The sequence below is a fragment of the Desmodus rotundus genome, chromosome X (assembly GCF_022682495.2).
Source record: "Desmodus rotundus isolate HL8 chromosome X, HLdesRot8A.1, whole genome shotgun sequence".
Taxonomy (NCBI): Eukaryota; Metazoa; Chordata; class Mammalia; order Chiroptera; family Phyllostomidae; genus Desmodus; species Desmodus rotundus.
This window is the reverse complement of record NC_071400.1, coordinates 80,835,360-80,852,230: the sequence shown is the minus strand read 5'-3', so window position 1 is coordinate 80,852,230 and position 16,871 is coordinate 80,835,360. Positions and strand designations below refer to the sequence as shown.

The 16,871-nt window shown below is 40.2% G+C and overlaps 1 protein-coding gene across 5 annotated transcripts in view; it reads right to left on the bottom strand.

The window, feature by feature from the left end:
- The window catches only part of DMD (dystrophin), a 1,965,474-nt gene that overhangs the window by 1,115,285 nt on the left and 833,318 nt on the right, over positions 1-16,871 (bottom strand). For all 5 annotated transcript variants that reach the window (XM_053917632.1, XM_053917633.2, XM_053917631.1 and 2 more), the window contains 3 exons: positions 2,382-2,561; positions 1,981-2,109; positions 192-362 (listed from right to left, as the gene is read on the bottom strand). In XM_053917632.1, the coding sequence (XP_053773607.1) occupies positions 192-362; positions 1,981-2,109; positions 2,382-2,561 (480 nt within the window). The remainder of the gene's footprint in view (positions 1-191; positions 363-1,980; positions 2,110-2,381; positions 2,562-16,871) is intronic.

The following is a 16,871-nucleotide window of genomic DNA, read 5'->3' as shown; positions in this document are numbered from 1 at the left end:
GGAGAGAGGGGGGGGAGAGAGAGAGAGATCTTCCATGATATTCAGTGATAAAATTTCCTTAAATACTTTTTGGCCTTCATTTTCCTTTTGAAAACCTTGCTGTGGGGGTTGCGTGGCCCCTTCAGAGTACTGCGCAACCTTCGCAAGAGACCATTTATCACTAGTTTCCACCTTGGCGCAGGTCTTCCTACCTTTCCAGTCTTAATTCTGTGAGAAAGGGCTGCGAATCGATGGTTGAGCTCTGAGATTTTGGGCTCTACTACTTTCCTGCAGTGGTCGCCACGGTTTGCCATCAAGTTTGTTGCTTGGTCACGCGTGGAGTCCACCTTTGGGCGCATGTCGTTCATTTCAGCCTTTAGACGCTATATTCCATGAGCAAGAGATAGGGCTTGAGGTTAGTAATCACATGGAATGGGCCAGACAGCGAGAGAGCAAGCCAGAGAGAGAGAGCAAGACAGACAGGCAGAGAGAAAGAGCGAGCGAGCACAAATGCAGATATAAAGAAGAAAAATGTAAACTCCCATAAAACGGGAGTAAAATAAGAATGTGTGTGATCTCAGGAAAATAGGTAGCGGCCCTGTCTTCCAGAAGTCTGACTTCCATTTATTTAAATAATGTACTTGGTTTGAAAGTCTGAGGAAGGACAAGGAATGTTTTTCCTGACTTTTCTATGCCTCCTGCAACCACCGCGATATTTTATATTTAGGCTTATTTTATCTTATCTTTACTGAATTTCATAGCTGTGGGACCATCTTTAACATAGGCTCTTAGAAGGGAGTAGCTGAAAACCAATTTCTTATTCTTCTTGGTACTTTTGAGGTCCCTTTTATTTACCACACTGAATGCCTTGGGCAAAACAAACTTTCTAACCGGGGATTCTGTGCACAGACAGAGGGATTGCAGGAGGCACTAACACAAGGGGTCACTATCAGTGAAGCAGCTCAGTTCGTATCATTCTGAAGACCTTGAAGGAATTTCACCAGCAGATGAAACTACATATCAAGGTCAAAGAGAAGGCAGAATAGGGTGCAGGCAACAGGGTCCATCTACTTGGGGGATAGCCTGAAATACATTTACAGTTTTTCATTAAAAAATTGTAATCCTCGCTAAAGATCAACTGCATAAAAAGAAATGAATTGTATAGACAGAAATGATCATTTTTAACTGTTCTTTAAATAGTAACCCATTAGAAATAGAAATATTGAAATACTGAAAAGTTCTGTAAAAACAAAATAAGAAATCATGAATTTAAATAAGATCTGGGAGAATTCAACTCCTTTTTTTAGTAGAGAAAGATGTCATCAAATAGAGATAATATAACATTCATAGGGTTTATTTGCACATTATACCGCTCATACCCTTTACAGGAAGCATTTTTCAAAGTGAAGACCGAGCTGCCTTTCCTTTGGGAAAGATGACTGAAGATGTCCTAATACTTGTTGTTAATACAAAGAGAATAAAAACTTTACTTTACATACAGTTAAAAATGAAAACTTTGCTTTTCTGTAAGCTCAGGACTGTTACCGATCACCGAGACTGAGACACTGCGTGGGCAGAATGTGCGATGAATGAATTGCAGGTTTTTACTCAGTTGGGCTGTAGTGGTGCCCGGGAACTGATCTTTGTGTGAGACACACAAAGGGGCAGTACTATTAAAATGGACAGGGACCTGTAACATGAAATAAAAACACATTCCAAAGTTCCTTTCTCAGCAGAGTTCGAGTTGCTTGTGATTAGCTAAGGGGTGACTGTGGGCAGATATCCAGATTACTGGAGTCTTCATAGTCATTAACTCCCATTTGAATTAAGAAAGTACAGAGAGAGGGAAGGCAGGAGGGAGGGAGGGAGGGAGGGAGGGGGAGGGGGGAAGAAGAATTTTTCACTCTTATTAAGAAGTCCTTGGTATCTTTTAGGACAAACATGATTGATATAACTGTAGCGCTGTTTAAAAATTACTTTTCTTAATACTTTATTTGCTACCTTAAGCACGTCTTCTTTTTGCTGAGGTTTCTTTTTCTCAGATTCGTCCAAAAGGGCCTCAGCACGAGCGATCCAGTTCGTGATGTGATCCACATTCTGGTCAAAGTTTTCCATGTGCTTCTGGTAGTCCTTGATTTCACAGAGACATACCATGACATAGTATCGGTTAGACAATGCTCTTAAAAGATGTGTCCTATTTGCTATAGTTTTAACAGACCAAACTTCCATACCATTCAAATTACTTTTAGGTGTGATCTCCATAAGGAATACCGCGCGAACATAGGAAATACATTAAAATACATTCATAGCTGTTTACAAGCACAAATATCATTATTGAGTGTTTATGTCATTTCTTTCACAGGATGGAGAGGGGCTGAAAACCTTCCAGCCTCTTCTCTTACCAACAAAAGGTTTAACCACTCTTCTGCTCGGGAAGTGACAGCTATCCAGTTACTGTTCAGAAGACTCAGTTTATCTTCCACCAAGCTTTCCTTCTTGCCCAACACTGCTTTCAAGGCCTCTCCTAGCTCCGTGACACTCTTTAGGTGAACCTTCTGTTTCTCGATCTCTTTCTGAGTAGCCTGTGAAGAGGACAGCATTTCAGCTTTGAGTAATACATCATAGTCTTAAGATTAAATGCTTTAGGAAATGGCTGCGTGTCTGGTTACTATGGTAATATCTTTCAAGGACTGAAACCTTCGACTATGTCTTTATGAATGATGAAAATGACATCATGTACATTGTTAATACCCAGTTTCCTTACGGGGTGTTAATGTCTGTATATACATAAACATGAATAAATTCATAGTTATGATTTACAGATTTAATAGGTAAACATACATATTGTCCATCCAAATATATTTAAATTTAGTTAATCTGTAAACATATTGGCTAAAGTCAGACCTTAGAAATCCCAACCACAATAAGCAACTACGTTTAGAAAATTTAGCAATTACTGCACTCTTGTATTTCTATAGCAGAAAGTGTTAACTTTTCACTGTCACAAACCCGTTTGGAATCTGGTGAAACTTAAGGACCCTTTCTCATGATAATGTTTTTAAGAGCATAAAATTCAATCCACTGGATTTTTAATGAAGCCGGTTGTACTGAAATACAATTAACAAAAGATCTTCTTTAAATCTGTGAGGCAGTAATGCACGTTTCCCTTGCTAACGTGCATCTACAATGACCAGCATCAGGTCTTTGCCCAGGCTGACAGCAGTGATGAGTGTAACTGGTGTTATGAAGTACGTACACGGATTAGACTCTGACATGAAATTATCTGGCATTTATACTGGTGGCCCAGTCACAGGAACTGCTGGTACTACTGGAGTTTGCTGCTCTCACAATCAGAATTGAAAAAAAAAATGCTTATTTTCAGTCAGAAGTCACTGAAAGGGTAGAGATACTATTAAAGTCCCCTTAGAGCGCACCGCCACTTTCTGAGATTTAATTTGCAAAACATAAATACCAACATATTTAATACTAGAAATTATGTAGAAAGCTGATGGAAACAGTGATCCTAGTACAAATGTTTACTGTCAGCTCTACCTACAGCCCTTTCTTGTGACATGCTATGGCTGACCGTGTGACCGTCTTACACTTACCTGCCCCTGTCCCCCCATTCCTTCCCTTACCCACATACAGCCCGAGCCAAACAGATCCTCGCTCAAGAACTTTAACAGAGAGGTCCAGAGACGGTGACAACATGCCAGCTGAGAAGTCATCTGGAAATGGAACTGACGTGTTCACCATCACAAGCCAAAGCCGTAGTGGGACCAAACCCACTGGGAAGCAGCAATAATGAGAAAGTGCAGGGAGCCCACTTGTAAAGAGGTAAATGAATCATATGTAAAGGGGTGATCCTCTCTACTGGGACCCACAAGGGTGGTCCAAGAAGAGGACAGAGAGATGCTCTCTATGAGCCAGACTCTGCCTCATATCTTAGTCCTAGATTCTCTCAGGGTGCCTTTCCTATCTTTATGTCTAAATAGACTTTGCAGCTGTCTTTCCACCACGCCATCAGGTTCTGGTCTACTCAAAATCACTCTACAGTATGCATTTTGTTCTTCCCTTTGATATCAAATAGGCAGGGGGACCAAGTGAAGTAAAAGGACTGTATATAATAATTTTTGTAGAAGAGACAATCACTGTTTCTTTAATTCTAAGACATGATTTTGTATTGGTACTTTTGTTTCAATATAAAAATAACTGAAATGAAAGAAATTCACGCCAAATGAACTCCTCAGCTACCATGCGCACAGAGTTATTTGTACCGTAGGTATCCTCTGTTGTACATGGGTGAGCTTAGAAATTCCTGGGAGACATTCCTTCAGGTAGCAATCATAAATGTTATCGAGTTCCTACCAAATGTGTCACTAGTGTATCAGTGGCATAGGTGATTTTAATTAATGGAAATAATAAGAAATCACTCCTTTGGATGGAAGCAGCCCCCCTGGAGTTTGACTGGTGAGTGGCCATGGGCTACATTTGGGCCCTTTCACGCCCTTTCCCCGCCCCCTTGTGTGGTACGCACACTTACAACAATACAGAGCGGCCATTTTTCTAGACACTGCAGAGAAAACGGTAGAGGAACAAAGTCCCTATCCTTAGAAAACTCGTATTCCAGTGTAATGTTGTCAAAGATATGGAAATATATGCAAATGAGCATTCCCTACTTCCTATATTTCAGACTAGTGGCTTGTCACTGGAGTTGATTTATTTGCAAAGTTAACATCTCGCAAGGTTGAATCTTCATTTATATTTGGATCGCTAATTATCTCTTAAAATGTCTTCGCCAAGATGACACTACGTTTTAGCTTTGGTATAAGAAGTTGCTGCACACATAGACGTTTGTCTCTTCCATGCCAGGCAATGCAGTTCAAGGCAATGGAAATTTCCAAATCTTGGAAGAGACGGAAAAAGTTTTGAATTTCGGAAATATTGTCCCAAATAGTTCACGGATCGCACATGATGATTATGCATTGAACATCTGCCAACATTCGGTAGCTAATTTTCAAGAGCACATGTTTCGTGTCTAAGGATACCACATTCGTTAATGAAAAGAATAAAATAGGAAGGATGGATGAATTTCTAGTATCATTTTAGGTTCCTTAACATTATCCGATAAAACAAACATGTTAAAGGCATTGCCACCACGAACAAGGCAGTGATTATCGAGGCGGTTTATAATTCCGATCGCCAAAAGTGATTCGCGAAAAAATTTACACTCTTACTGTAAAAACACCTAGAATTGAGCCTTTACGTGTGGGACTCAAGAATAAATGGGTACTTCACCCTGGCTGATGTGGCTCAGTGGACTGAGTGTCCCCAGTCTGGGCATATGCCTGCTTGCGGGCCAGGTCCCCAGGGGACGCATGAGAGGCAACCACACATGGATGTTTCTCTCCCTCTTTCTCCCACCCTTCCTCTCTCTCTAAAAATAAATAAAGAGAAAAAGAATGGGTACTTAATCATTTGTATAAATGCTCTTTTTTTCTCTAATTTGATTGTTGTTCAAGTACAGTTCTCTGCCTTTTCCCCCCACCCCAGCCTAACCCCCAGCCCCCCCCACCTCCCTCCCATTTCCAGCCCCATCCCCGTTATTGTCCATGTGTCCCTTATAATTGTCCCTGCAAACCCTTCACCCTTTCCCCCTGAAATTCCCTCCCCTGGCCCCTCTGGTCACTGTCAGCCTGTTCTCAAGTTCAGTGTCTTTGGTTATATTTTGCTTGCTTGTTCGTTTTGATGATTAGGTTCCTGTTAAAGGTGAGATCATATGGTATTTGCCTTTCACCACCTGGCTTATTTCACTTAGCATAATGCTCTCCAGTTCCATCCATGCTGTTGCAAAGGGTAGGAGCTCCTTCTTTCTCTCTGCTGCATAGAATTCCATTGTGTAAATATGCCATAGTTTTTGGATCCACTCATTTGCTGATGGGCACTTAGGTTGCTTCCAGCACTTGGCTATTGTAAATTGTGCTGCTATGAGCATTGGGATGCATAGGTTCTTTTGGATTGGTGTTTCAGGGTTCTTAGGGTATAATCCCAGCAGTGGAATTTTTGATGAGGAAAAATACTGTACTGACTTAGTAGATTTTTCATTTTTCCCCATAAAAAGTATTTCTAATTAAAGGTATTGTGTGACTTGCAAATAATAAGACTTCAGCCTTCCAAAAATATGCTGATCTTGCTTTCTGGAGATGTTACTTAAATTTCAGTTAGTCAGTTTGCATTAGATGCTTAATATCCACTCTGTGCTGTGCCACTCACTGAGAGAGATAAGGAGGTAATCTTTGCACACCCTGCTCGAATCTTCCCTACAGTGCAGCTAAAGAGAAAAGCTAAAATGCAATCAAGCTTGATATCATATTAGAAAGGACGTAATTTTTGGAAAAAGATGAGTTATGGCCGGGAGAAGGATGAAAGGCTGCAAGACAGACGTGATAACTTGAACCAGGAGTTCACCATAAAGGGTTCGATGGTTTGGCTTGAGTAAAGACTAAGTACAAAATGATTAGAAGGCACGAACGTTGGATTCAAAAGCCACCAAAAGGGGAATATGGGCAACTTATTGGAAACTACAAACATGTATTTTATGATGTCAAAAAACAATTTTCCTTTGCTCTAATATTTTCCCACTACACAAGAACGTCTACGTTCACAGACGTATCGGGAACTGAATTACTGGGTTGAACTACAGCCATTCTCTCTGTACCTTTACTAAGGGAGGTACTTATTTCTGGGGTTGGCGAGATGAGGAGAAAGAACTGAAAATACATTTCCTCCTCTTAAAAAACATCCAGTGCTCAGCACACATGCCTTCTTTGGTTGCCTTGTGGACTGGTGGGGGAGGTTTCTCCTGGAAGGTCAACGCTCCTGAATGGGCAAGTTCAAATTCAGTGATTAAATCGACTAAGTTAAACTCAGCTCCTTTAGCTTTTTCAATCATTTACTAATGTGACATCTTCTAGGGTTGATTTTAAGGCTGAAGAAAAGAGCAACATTGTGCACACTTGGTTTCATTTTGACCAAGGGCACGGTCATTCATCCAATGTCAGGGGTTTCAACGGTAGCCTCACGTGAACTACATACTTGACACTCTGAGTGTCTATGACACAGAAAAACATGTGTGATGAGAGTGGAACTCAATTTAAACACGAATTGCCACAAGATCTCCCATATTTTCTTTGTTCTCCATTTGTAGCATTTGTTGTCCATTTGTTCTTACTTTGTAACATTTGATAGCTCTAAAGGGAACAGTCAAAATATCAAACACTAACTTCCACGACTTCAGAGACATAGGTGTGCTGTCTACTTCTTCCTGGCCAGAGCGATTTTTAAATGTGACTGCACTGTCCTTAAACAAATGGATAGCGTATCTTAATTTCTCCTAATGACACCAAGGTATCCATGGGAGAGATGGGAAATATATTGTGATTTATTCCTCACATCCATAAGTTAAATCATTTGACTCAAATTTTTCAAATTGATTGAGGCGGCATTGGTGAATAAGATCATATAGGTTTCAAGTGTACATTTCTATGATACGTGGTCTGTATATTACATTCTGTGCCCACCACGCACAGTCATCTTCCATCACCATATATGTGGCCCCCTTGACTCTTTACCAACCGCCACCCCCTTCCCTCCGGTGACCACCGCACTGCTGTCTGTCTGTTGTGTAGGAGTTTCAGTTTTATGTACCATGTATGAATGAAGTCGTAATGTTCTTAGCTTTTTTCTGACTTATTTCTCTTAACATGATATTCTCGAGGTCCATCCACGTTGATCCCCCTTTTCTGATGGCGGAGTAGTATTCCATTGTATATATGGAGCACATCTTCTTTATCCAGTCATCTATAGGAGGACTTGGGTTGTTTCCACGTCTAAGTGACTGTCAAAACTGCTGCAGTGAACACAGGAGTGCATCTATCTTTGCCAATAAATGTTTTCAAATTTGGGGGGTAGATACCCAGAAGAGGGATCACTGGGTCATATGGTAATTCTATTATTAATATGTTGAGGAACCTCCATACTGTTTTCCACAGTGGCTGCACCAGTCTGCATTCCCACCAGCAGTGAACAAGGGTTCCTTTTTCTCCGCAGCCTCTCCAACACTTGTTATTAATTGTCTTGTTAATAATGGCCATTTTAATGGCATGTGAGCTTCAAGACTCAGCCACAAGCTCATCAAGTCGCTTCATGGATGCTGTAGCAGGGTGGGAACACCTGCTCTGCTGGTCTCTGTTGATGATACCATCATGCGATAAAAACCTTTTCTTTAATTTTATTTAAAGGTAAAGCAGTACAAAGTGCTGGATCAATTTTCTGGTCCCATATCCACAGATGGCTTTTTTTCCCCTAACAGGGACAGAAAAACACAACCCACTTGAGCTTAACCCTCTCTCCCACCCATTGCACATGAGCAGAGTGCTAACGCCTTCCATGACTCTTCCTGGGATTTCCCAGGGACTTACACTCTCAGGATAACCTCTCTGGTTCCCTATTATTCCCACTCTCCTCTTTGTAGCTCGTCTCCTGTCCCGCAGATACTATCTTCACTCAGGTCCTCATTCAGTCAAAGGTCTGCCATGCCACCTTTTCCATATGCGTGCCTCCCTTCGCTAAGATGCCACTAAATTCCTATTTCTTTCAGCTTTTTCTTGATCTCTTGTGCCAGTCTCCTCTAATATGGATGAAGGATTAAGTAACATGTCCATAAAAGATACTTTAAGATTCCCTTCCCCAATGAAGTCTGCCTCAGTCCGTCGGCATAAATACTACAGCACTCCTAGTCACCAGGAACGGGACAGAGTTCTTTAACTTTTAGCTACAAAGTATATTTATTGGGGGGGGTGCAGAATGAACAAATTACCACAATGCCACAATTCTAAGATGTGCACTTGTCACATTTTAGGTTTCCGACGTTGAGAGGAAACACAATTTATATCACAATTTATATTTACGTTGAAGCTAGTGGTGTTCCTTCTGATCCACAACAGCTGTAATTAAATCAATGGTGCATCATGCAATTAATATGTCCTAAATGTGATAAAATATGATATTAATTGTTTTCCTCAGGTCCCTATATTACTCTTGTCATGACTAGAGGTTCATTACATATTTCATTATTAGGCTAATGTGACGGAATAATATAATGATAAATTCAAAAAGAACATAAAACATTAAATAGTGCATTTTATGGAACTGTGTACTGACCTTTTATTAATAACGTATTGTCTATTCAAGAAGAATTTCATGAAAGCAGGATGTGCAGAGCAGAAATTATAGCTATAACTATAATGACAGTGAATAGTGACTCCAAGGCATTTAACAGATGTTCTATTTTCCAAGTAACAGCTGCTTGATGCATTCATTGTACCAAGTTAATGATCTGCTAGTGTTATTTCACTTCACAGATAAATTACTGTGCTCTCTTTAAAAAAAAGATGTAATTTTTCATGGGAATGATAGTGTAACAGACTTTAGAAATAAGTAATAGTTCTCACGCTTTTATAGCTAAGAGGAGTGATGAGTTAGGGCAATTATCCGGATAATCTAGGACCAGAGGCCAGATTTCTGTAAACTGAGAGGGGATTGCTTCAAAGCCATGTAGGACATGGTTGCCTGAACTGCATGTAGATCTGGGAGGACTGCTTGTATCTCATTAGCTAGCAGTCCTCAGACTCCTCTGAATATTAGAAACACCTGCCACCCTCAGACCAATTGAATCAGGCCCTCTGAGGGTGGGCTCCAGGCCCACTCGGCAGCCCCAAGAACCCCTGGCGAAAGAGAGTGACGCGTTCTGTCACTAGATTTTATTCAGTCATTGTCCTTACACTTTAGAACTGAACTGGCAGCAGAAGGATAACTGAGGAAACTTATAATTGTTCTTCCTCATGTTCAATATTAGAAAAGTCTGTCCCTGAAAAAAAAATGTGCAAATCAAAATGACTTGTTACATAAGTGGCTAGACATCAATTATTTTGTATTATTTAACACCCTGAATTGAATTCAACAGTTCTATGTGTCTGTGATTCTCTGACACAACTCTTGGTATCCCCGGATCACTGTTAATGAAACCTAACGGCCGGTTTATGAAACCTATCAGATCCGAGCCATCTAAACACCAATGGATGTAAAGTATTACAGGACCAAAATTGTTTTTTAGGGAATTATATTTGATCATTTTAATTTTTAGATAACACTTTGGATAGTAAATAGACTTAATGCAGCTCCATTATTAACTGGCTTTGAATTTTTGACTACTGAAACTCAATGAGAAATAAATGAAGTCTGTTAGGAGTTCAATCAGAAAACTACACAAATTAAACTTTGTTGAAACTTGCATTTTTCTTTAGATTTGTTTATTGCTGTGCAATTACAGTTGTCCCCATTTTCCCCCATTACTCTCCCCTGCCCTACCCACCCCACACCTCCCACATTCAACCCTCCCCCTCCCACTATCTTTGTCCATGGGTCCTTTACACATGTTCCTTGACTTGACCCTTCCCCTTCTATGCCCTGTTATTCCCCTCACTCCTCCCCTCTGGTCACTGTTGGTCTGTTCCATGTTTCCATGCCTGTGGCTCTATTTTGTTCATTAGTTTATTTTGTTCATTAGATTCCTATTATAGGTGAGATCATACGGTATTTGTCTTTTACCGCCTGGCTTATCTCACTTAGCATAATGCTCTCCAGTTCCATCCACCCAGTCATGAAGGGTAGGAGCTCCTTCTTTCTCTCTGCTGTGTACTATTCCGTCATCTAAATGTACCATAGTTTTTTGATCCACTCATTTACTGATGGGCACTTAGGCTGTTTCCAGCACTTGCCTATTATAAATTGTGCTATGAACATTGGGGTGCATAGGTTCCTTTGAATTGGTGTTTCAGGATTCTTAGCGTATAATCCCAGCAGTGGAATTGCTGGGTGAAAAGGCAGTTCCATTTTTAGTTTTTTGAGGAAATTCCATACTGTTTTCCACAGTGGCTGTACCAGTCTGCGTTCCCACCAACAGTGCACTAGGGTTCCCTTTTCTCCACAACCTCACCAGCACTTGTTTGTTGATTTATTTATGAAACTTGTATTTTTCAAACATAGTGATTATCAGAGATATAAACTACTTACTCAGATAATATTTACTTGCCTATAGTTATATATTTGTGCTCAATTCATATGCCAAACATTTGTGGTCAGTAATAATGATATTTAGAACTGATTTACTTATATCCAACTAATCAGGGTGATTTAAAGACATTAATAAATAATATTCAAAATCTAAAATCACACCAGTGGCAACTGACTATAGACTATATCAGGTGACCAATGCATACAAGATTTTCATGTGCACTTATATATTCTACACTTCAAATTGAACCATTCTGCTGTGCAGAAGCTTTTTAGTTTGATATAGGTCCATTTGTTTATTTTTTCCTTTATTTCCCTTGCTGGGATTACACCCTAAGAATCCCAAAACACCAGTTCAAAAGAACCCATGCACCCCTATGTTCACAGCAGCGTTATTTACAATAGCCAAGTGCTGGAAATGGCCTAAGTGCCCACCAGTAAATGAATGGATCAAAAAATGGTGGTACATTTACACGATGGAATACTATACAGCAGAGAGAAAGAAGGAGCCCCTACCCTTCACAACAGCATGGATGGAACTGGAGAGCATTATGCTAAGTGAGATAAGCCAGGCAGTAAAAGACAAATACCGTATGATCTCACCTATAATAGGAATCTAATGAACAAAATAAACTAATGAACAAAATAGAACCACAGGCATGGAAACATGGAACAGACCAACAGTGACCAGAGGGGAGGAGGGAGGGAGATAATGGTGGAAAGAAGGGGAGGGGACTAGACAAAGAACAATATAAATGACCCCCGTGGACATGGACAGCAGTGTGGGGACTGACTGTGGGAGCGGGGGGGAGGGGGCTGGGTGGAGGAGGTCAAAGAGGGAGAACTGGGACAACTGTAACACCATAACAGTAAAAATATGATTTAATTAAAAATTAACCATTCTGTATTTTATACTCATTGTGGATGATAAATACATACTTTTTTCTCATTTTGAGTTAGGTTACCTTACAATTACTAGAAAATAAGATTTATAACAACAACCACAGTGGAAAAAATGCTATTGAAATCAGAGACACTATTGAATTCTACTTGCAGATTTGCTATAGGTACCAGGACTTGCCTTTTCTCATCCACTAAATGGGAGCATCTGATCCCGTGATTGTTCCTGTTTCCATTTGTTCTAAAGCTTACTATCATTTTAACAGCATCATTGTTTTTCTCTCTGAAGAAATGCTTTGTCAGTATGGGGTTTTTTTGGTCTTAAATTGCAATTACTCTTACCAAACAGATTATTTAGCGAGCACATACTGTGTGTCAGATACTACGTTAGGTGCATGGGAAACACCATGGAATAAAACAGACATTTTCCCTGCCGTCTTGGCAAGTGAAATCATTCATGTCCACCCAGTAGTCCAAGAGACGAGATGGTATTATGACAGCTCAAGGATCTTGTGCAGTGCGAGTTGCAAACCCCTCAGGCACTGGTAATTTCCCCTAGTTCTACCATTTCCTTCCTTTTTCTGTTCTATAGACATCAATCCGCGTTTCTCCTCGCAAGCTGGTAAACTGCAGTAACAGTTTCGTAAGGTATGAAGGGCTAGGCGATGCCTGATCACTAATGGGGTAACAAACACCAGTGACGGTTCCCTCGTGGAATCTCTGGTGTTCAGATCACAGTGGCTAGGAGTGCGCAGGGCTTTTAAAAATTATCAGGAACTACTATAAAGGACACATGGACAAAACCAAGGGGGAGGGTGGAAGCAAGGGAGGGAGGTGGGATTGGCTGGGCGGGGGGAGTGGTGGGGAGAAAATGCAGACAACTGTAACTGAACAACAATAAAGTAAAAATCTCACCATCAATTTTGTCCTCCTTATCTACTCCAATGGAGGCACCTTGTGTGAATTTACTAAACGGTGAAAGGGTCACTGGGCTTTAGGAATTTTACTTTCGCACTAATAACTTTTGATTCCCACTATTAAACTTCTTTGTCATTTGTTATTATTATTGTAAAATACCTGCTTCCTGTTGTTTTAATGTAAAATGTTTTTCTTTCACCTTCTGAAAAGTATGGATGTCCTTTTAAATTGATCCATTTTCTCCCCCTCTAACTGCAATCCGGAAGCATGGTCGTAAGGTGGATGAGAGAGCAGTTTGCTCGCCCCTGGCTGCGCCTCCAGCTAACCAACCTTGCCACCCTCCTAGCTACTTCTGGAGGTTCTTCCACTCTTTCCCTTGTGGGATCACTGAACATCTGATCTGGGATACCCATGAGATTCTCAGGTTTACAGTCCTTAGCAAGGAGATGGTGCCTGTAAACACCTGGAATCCTGTCACGCACCGCTCAGTACCTTTGAGAAGATCCATGTGTTCTCACGCCCGTGGTTTTGAATGTGTGACTACAGGATTCTGAGTGGGAGGGAAAGTTAGATGAGAGAATTCATTGTGGGAAGTCTGCTTCTGCAATAGCCTTGACCTATCAAAAGGCTCTTGCAGTGCTAAGCTCCTGATACCCATTCCCGAAGAAGGCATGGCCCTGGTTCAGGGTCAGACTCATGAGACTGCTTCTGCCTGGAGGTGCGCCGGTAGAGAAATGACAAGAGAAACCCTTTTAATTATGTTTATTGTAACAATATCAATAAGGGTGCTCTCTCATTCCCTATCCCTCCGATTTTTTCTTCTGAATATCAATTCAATAAAAGCCTGCATATGACTAGTACAATCGAATATTTAATGACTCTTTTGACAATTTGGACAACGGAATCTCATATCTCCTTCTGTGTCAGTTATGCAAAATGAATCTAGAGATTCTAGGTAATCCTATGCCTATAGTTTGCATGACTATTATTATCCACTAACATTTTTTAGTGGGTAGATCTCATGTTAAGTGTTCATATGATTAAAGAATAATCTAGTTGTTGGTTTTGCCTGACAGGAAGCTTGGTGCCATATTTTGAGGCTTTATTTCCCTGCCTATTCCGCCATCCATGGGCAACTGTGTCTGTTATTTTCCTACTGCAAGTGTCCCTTCCTCTAGCTTTCCAGTTTATTTATCTTTGACCGGTCAATCCCATGTATTTCTTTAAGCCACTCTCAATAATCCTTTTTTTTTCTGGAATTAGATCTATAATAAATCATTATCATTTAAATATAGTGAAATAAAACTGAAAAGATTGCATTGTAGTCAATATATTTGAACATAGGCTATACTCAGATAAACTAAAGGTCAAATAAACATTTCATTGGTAATTTAATTTTATGTATAAGAATATTTTATCTAGACATTCAAATATTTTCATATTTAAATAATATAATGCTCTTAGATCAATAAAACTGGGAGAAATTCAGTAGAAATAAGTGAAACAGTTTAAAAATAAATTGATTCTATATTCAAATTTTCTCCAAGTCAAATATACTTGGAATGATTGACAAATACCTTTAATGTCCTGCATTTAAATGAGTACTCAATTTCTTCTGAAAAAAAATCTGGCATTTATCCTTTGAAACGGCAGATGAGACCAACATTTTGAATCAAGTTCTCTATCCACCAAGAGAGCGTGTGAAATAGGAATGTATGTACTAAGGATTCATGGGGTTTCATTTATGAGTTTGATTATTTTCATATTAAAAACATAGAAATATAAATGTGACTGCTGTAGATATTCAGGTCACATGATATGATTGTATTATTGTGATTTTTGAAACAGCTTCAACACCTTGCAAATGAGTCTATTAAAAATTACGTAATTTAGATGCAAATGTGTATCCTTTGCTTTGACCACTGAGGGTTTTCAGAGTATGCCATTAGCAGTTTAGTGTTGCAAAAGACCCAAAGAGAGCAGTAAGTTATGATATAAATAAAGAAAAGAAATGCCAGTTTTCTACACTTGTTTCTCGATGGGTGTCAAATTAGTATTGTTTCTTGGGTTTATAGAAAACACTTCCCAGACAGATTCAATAAGCTGACATCTCCAGACCGCTCAAACCTTCTAATATGACAGGGATAATCTAGAAATCTTTGCCAAGTTCATTATCTTACAATATTTCAAATTTTATGGTGAGCCTATTGCAAAAATATCTCTATAGTTACTTATTCAATGATCGTATTGCGAAACTATCGCCATAGTTACTTATTCAATGATCTTATAGACACTCTGGAATCCAGAGTTCATATGTGACATATTTTTATAATTTCACCTCAGTTTTAAACTGTAGGCAGAATTTTTCAAATTCCTTTCATGTCTAACTCTACTCCTCGGTACCGTCAAATTAGCATTCCACATTCTTTGGTAAGGGTTGAATTGTGTGAACTCAATATACATATGACGAAGTTACTATTTTTTCTTTGTACTGAATTTTTTTGGGTGACACTAGTTAACAAAATTATACATATTTCAGGTACACAATTCCACAACGCATCATCTGTACACTGCACTGTGTGCTCACCACCCCAAGTCACGTCTCTGTCCATCACCATTTATCCCTCCTATCCTCCCCCCACCCCCCCCACCCCCCTCTCCTAGGCGCTCACCACACTATTGTAGGTGCCCATGAGTTCTCTTTTTTCTTTTTTGCTTAATCCGTCCACCAAACCCCCACCTATGCCCTCCGACTGTCAGCCTGCTCTGTCCATGAGTCTGTCCCCATTTTGTTTGTTAGTCCATTTCATTCATTAGATTCCACATATGAGTGAAATCGTACAGTATTTGTCTTTCTCTGACTAGCTCATTACACTCAGCATAATGTTGTCCAGGTCCATCCATGCTGGCACAAAGGGTAAGATTTCCTTCTTTTCTACACCTGAGGAAGTCCTATTTTTTTATACGGTTCCTTTTTATGAGCTGAAATAGTGTCCCCTAAAATTATATGCTGAATCCTAACCTGAACACCCCAGAATGTGACCATATTTGGAGACAGGACATTTAAGAAGGTAATGAAGTTGAAACAAGACCATTAGGGTGGGCCCTAACCCAATATGACTGGTGTCCTCGTAAGAAGAGTGATTTGTACCCAGGCATGTACAAAGGGAAGATTGTATGAAGATGCAAGAAGACAGCTATTTACAAGCTGAACTGAGAGCCCTCAGAAGAAACCAACTCTGCTGAAACCCTGACCTTGGGCTCGCAGCCTCCAAAACTGTAAGGAAATCAGTTTCTCTTCTTCAAGTCACCGCAGCTATGCTACTTCGTCATGGCAGACCTAGCAAACCAGTGCACCCATCAAAACTGCATAGGAACAATCAAAGGCATTCTTCATAATATTAAGGGGAGGATAACTAAGAATGAAGCCTGCGTCACATTCATGAACCCTCTACCTGTACTGCTTGCCCCATGGCCAGTTTACTATCGCTCATACTTCAACAGACCATAAGTCTTCTCTGGGTTTTCTGTTTGTTCGTGAGTACTTCTGGCGGAAACTACCAGCAGTCATGTGTGCTTAAATAGAGAGACAGATCATGCGGGCTTCTTGCTGCCTTTGTCTTATGATGTAAAAGGCAGCGGTGATACTACTCTGGTCAAAAGCAATGCATCCTCTCTTTCTTTGTATTTGTATGAGATCCACTCAGCATTTTACTAGGACACACTGGCCACCCAGCGAGAGGCCATCTTTTGCTCCTCTCTCTGGAGGCTAGATAGGTTCACGTGACTAAAATTTGGCAAGTGGAATTTGAGCAGAGATAGTGCACGGGGCTGTCATAATACACCTTGAAGAGAGAGAGCTGGTTGTCCTTCACTTCATCGTCTCCCTTCTTTCTGTGAGCTGGGGCCCAGCAGTGGTGTTGGGGAGCAGGTTTTGCTAT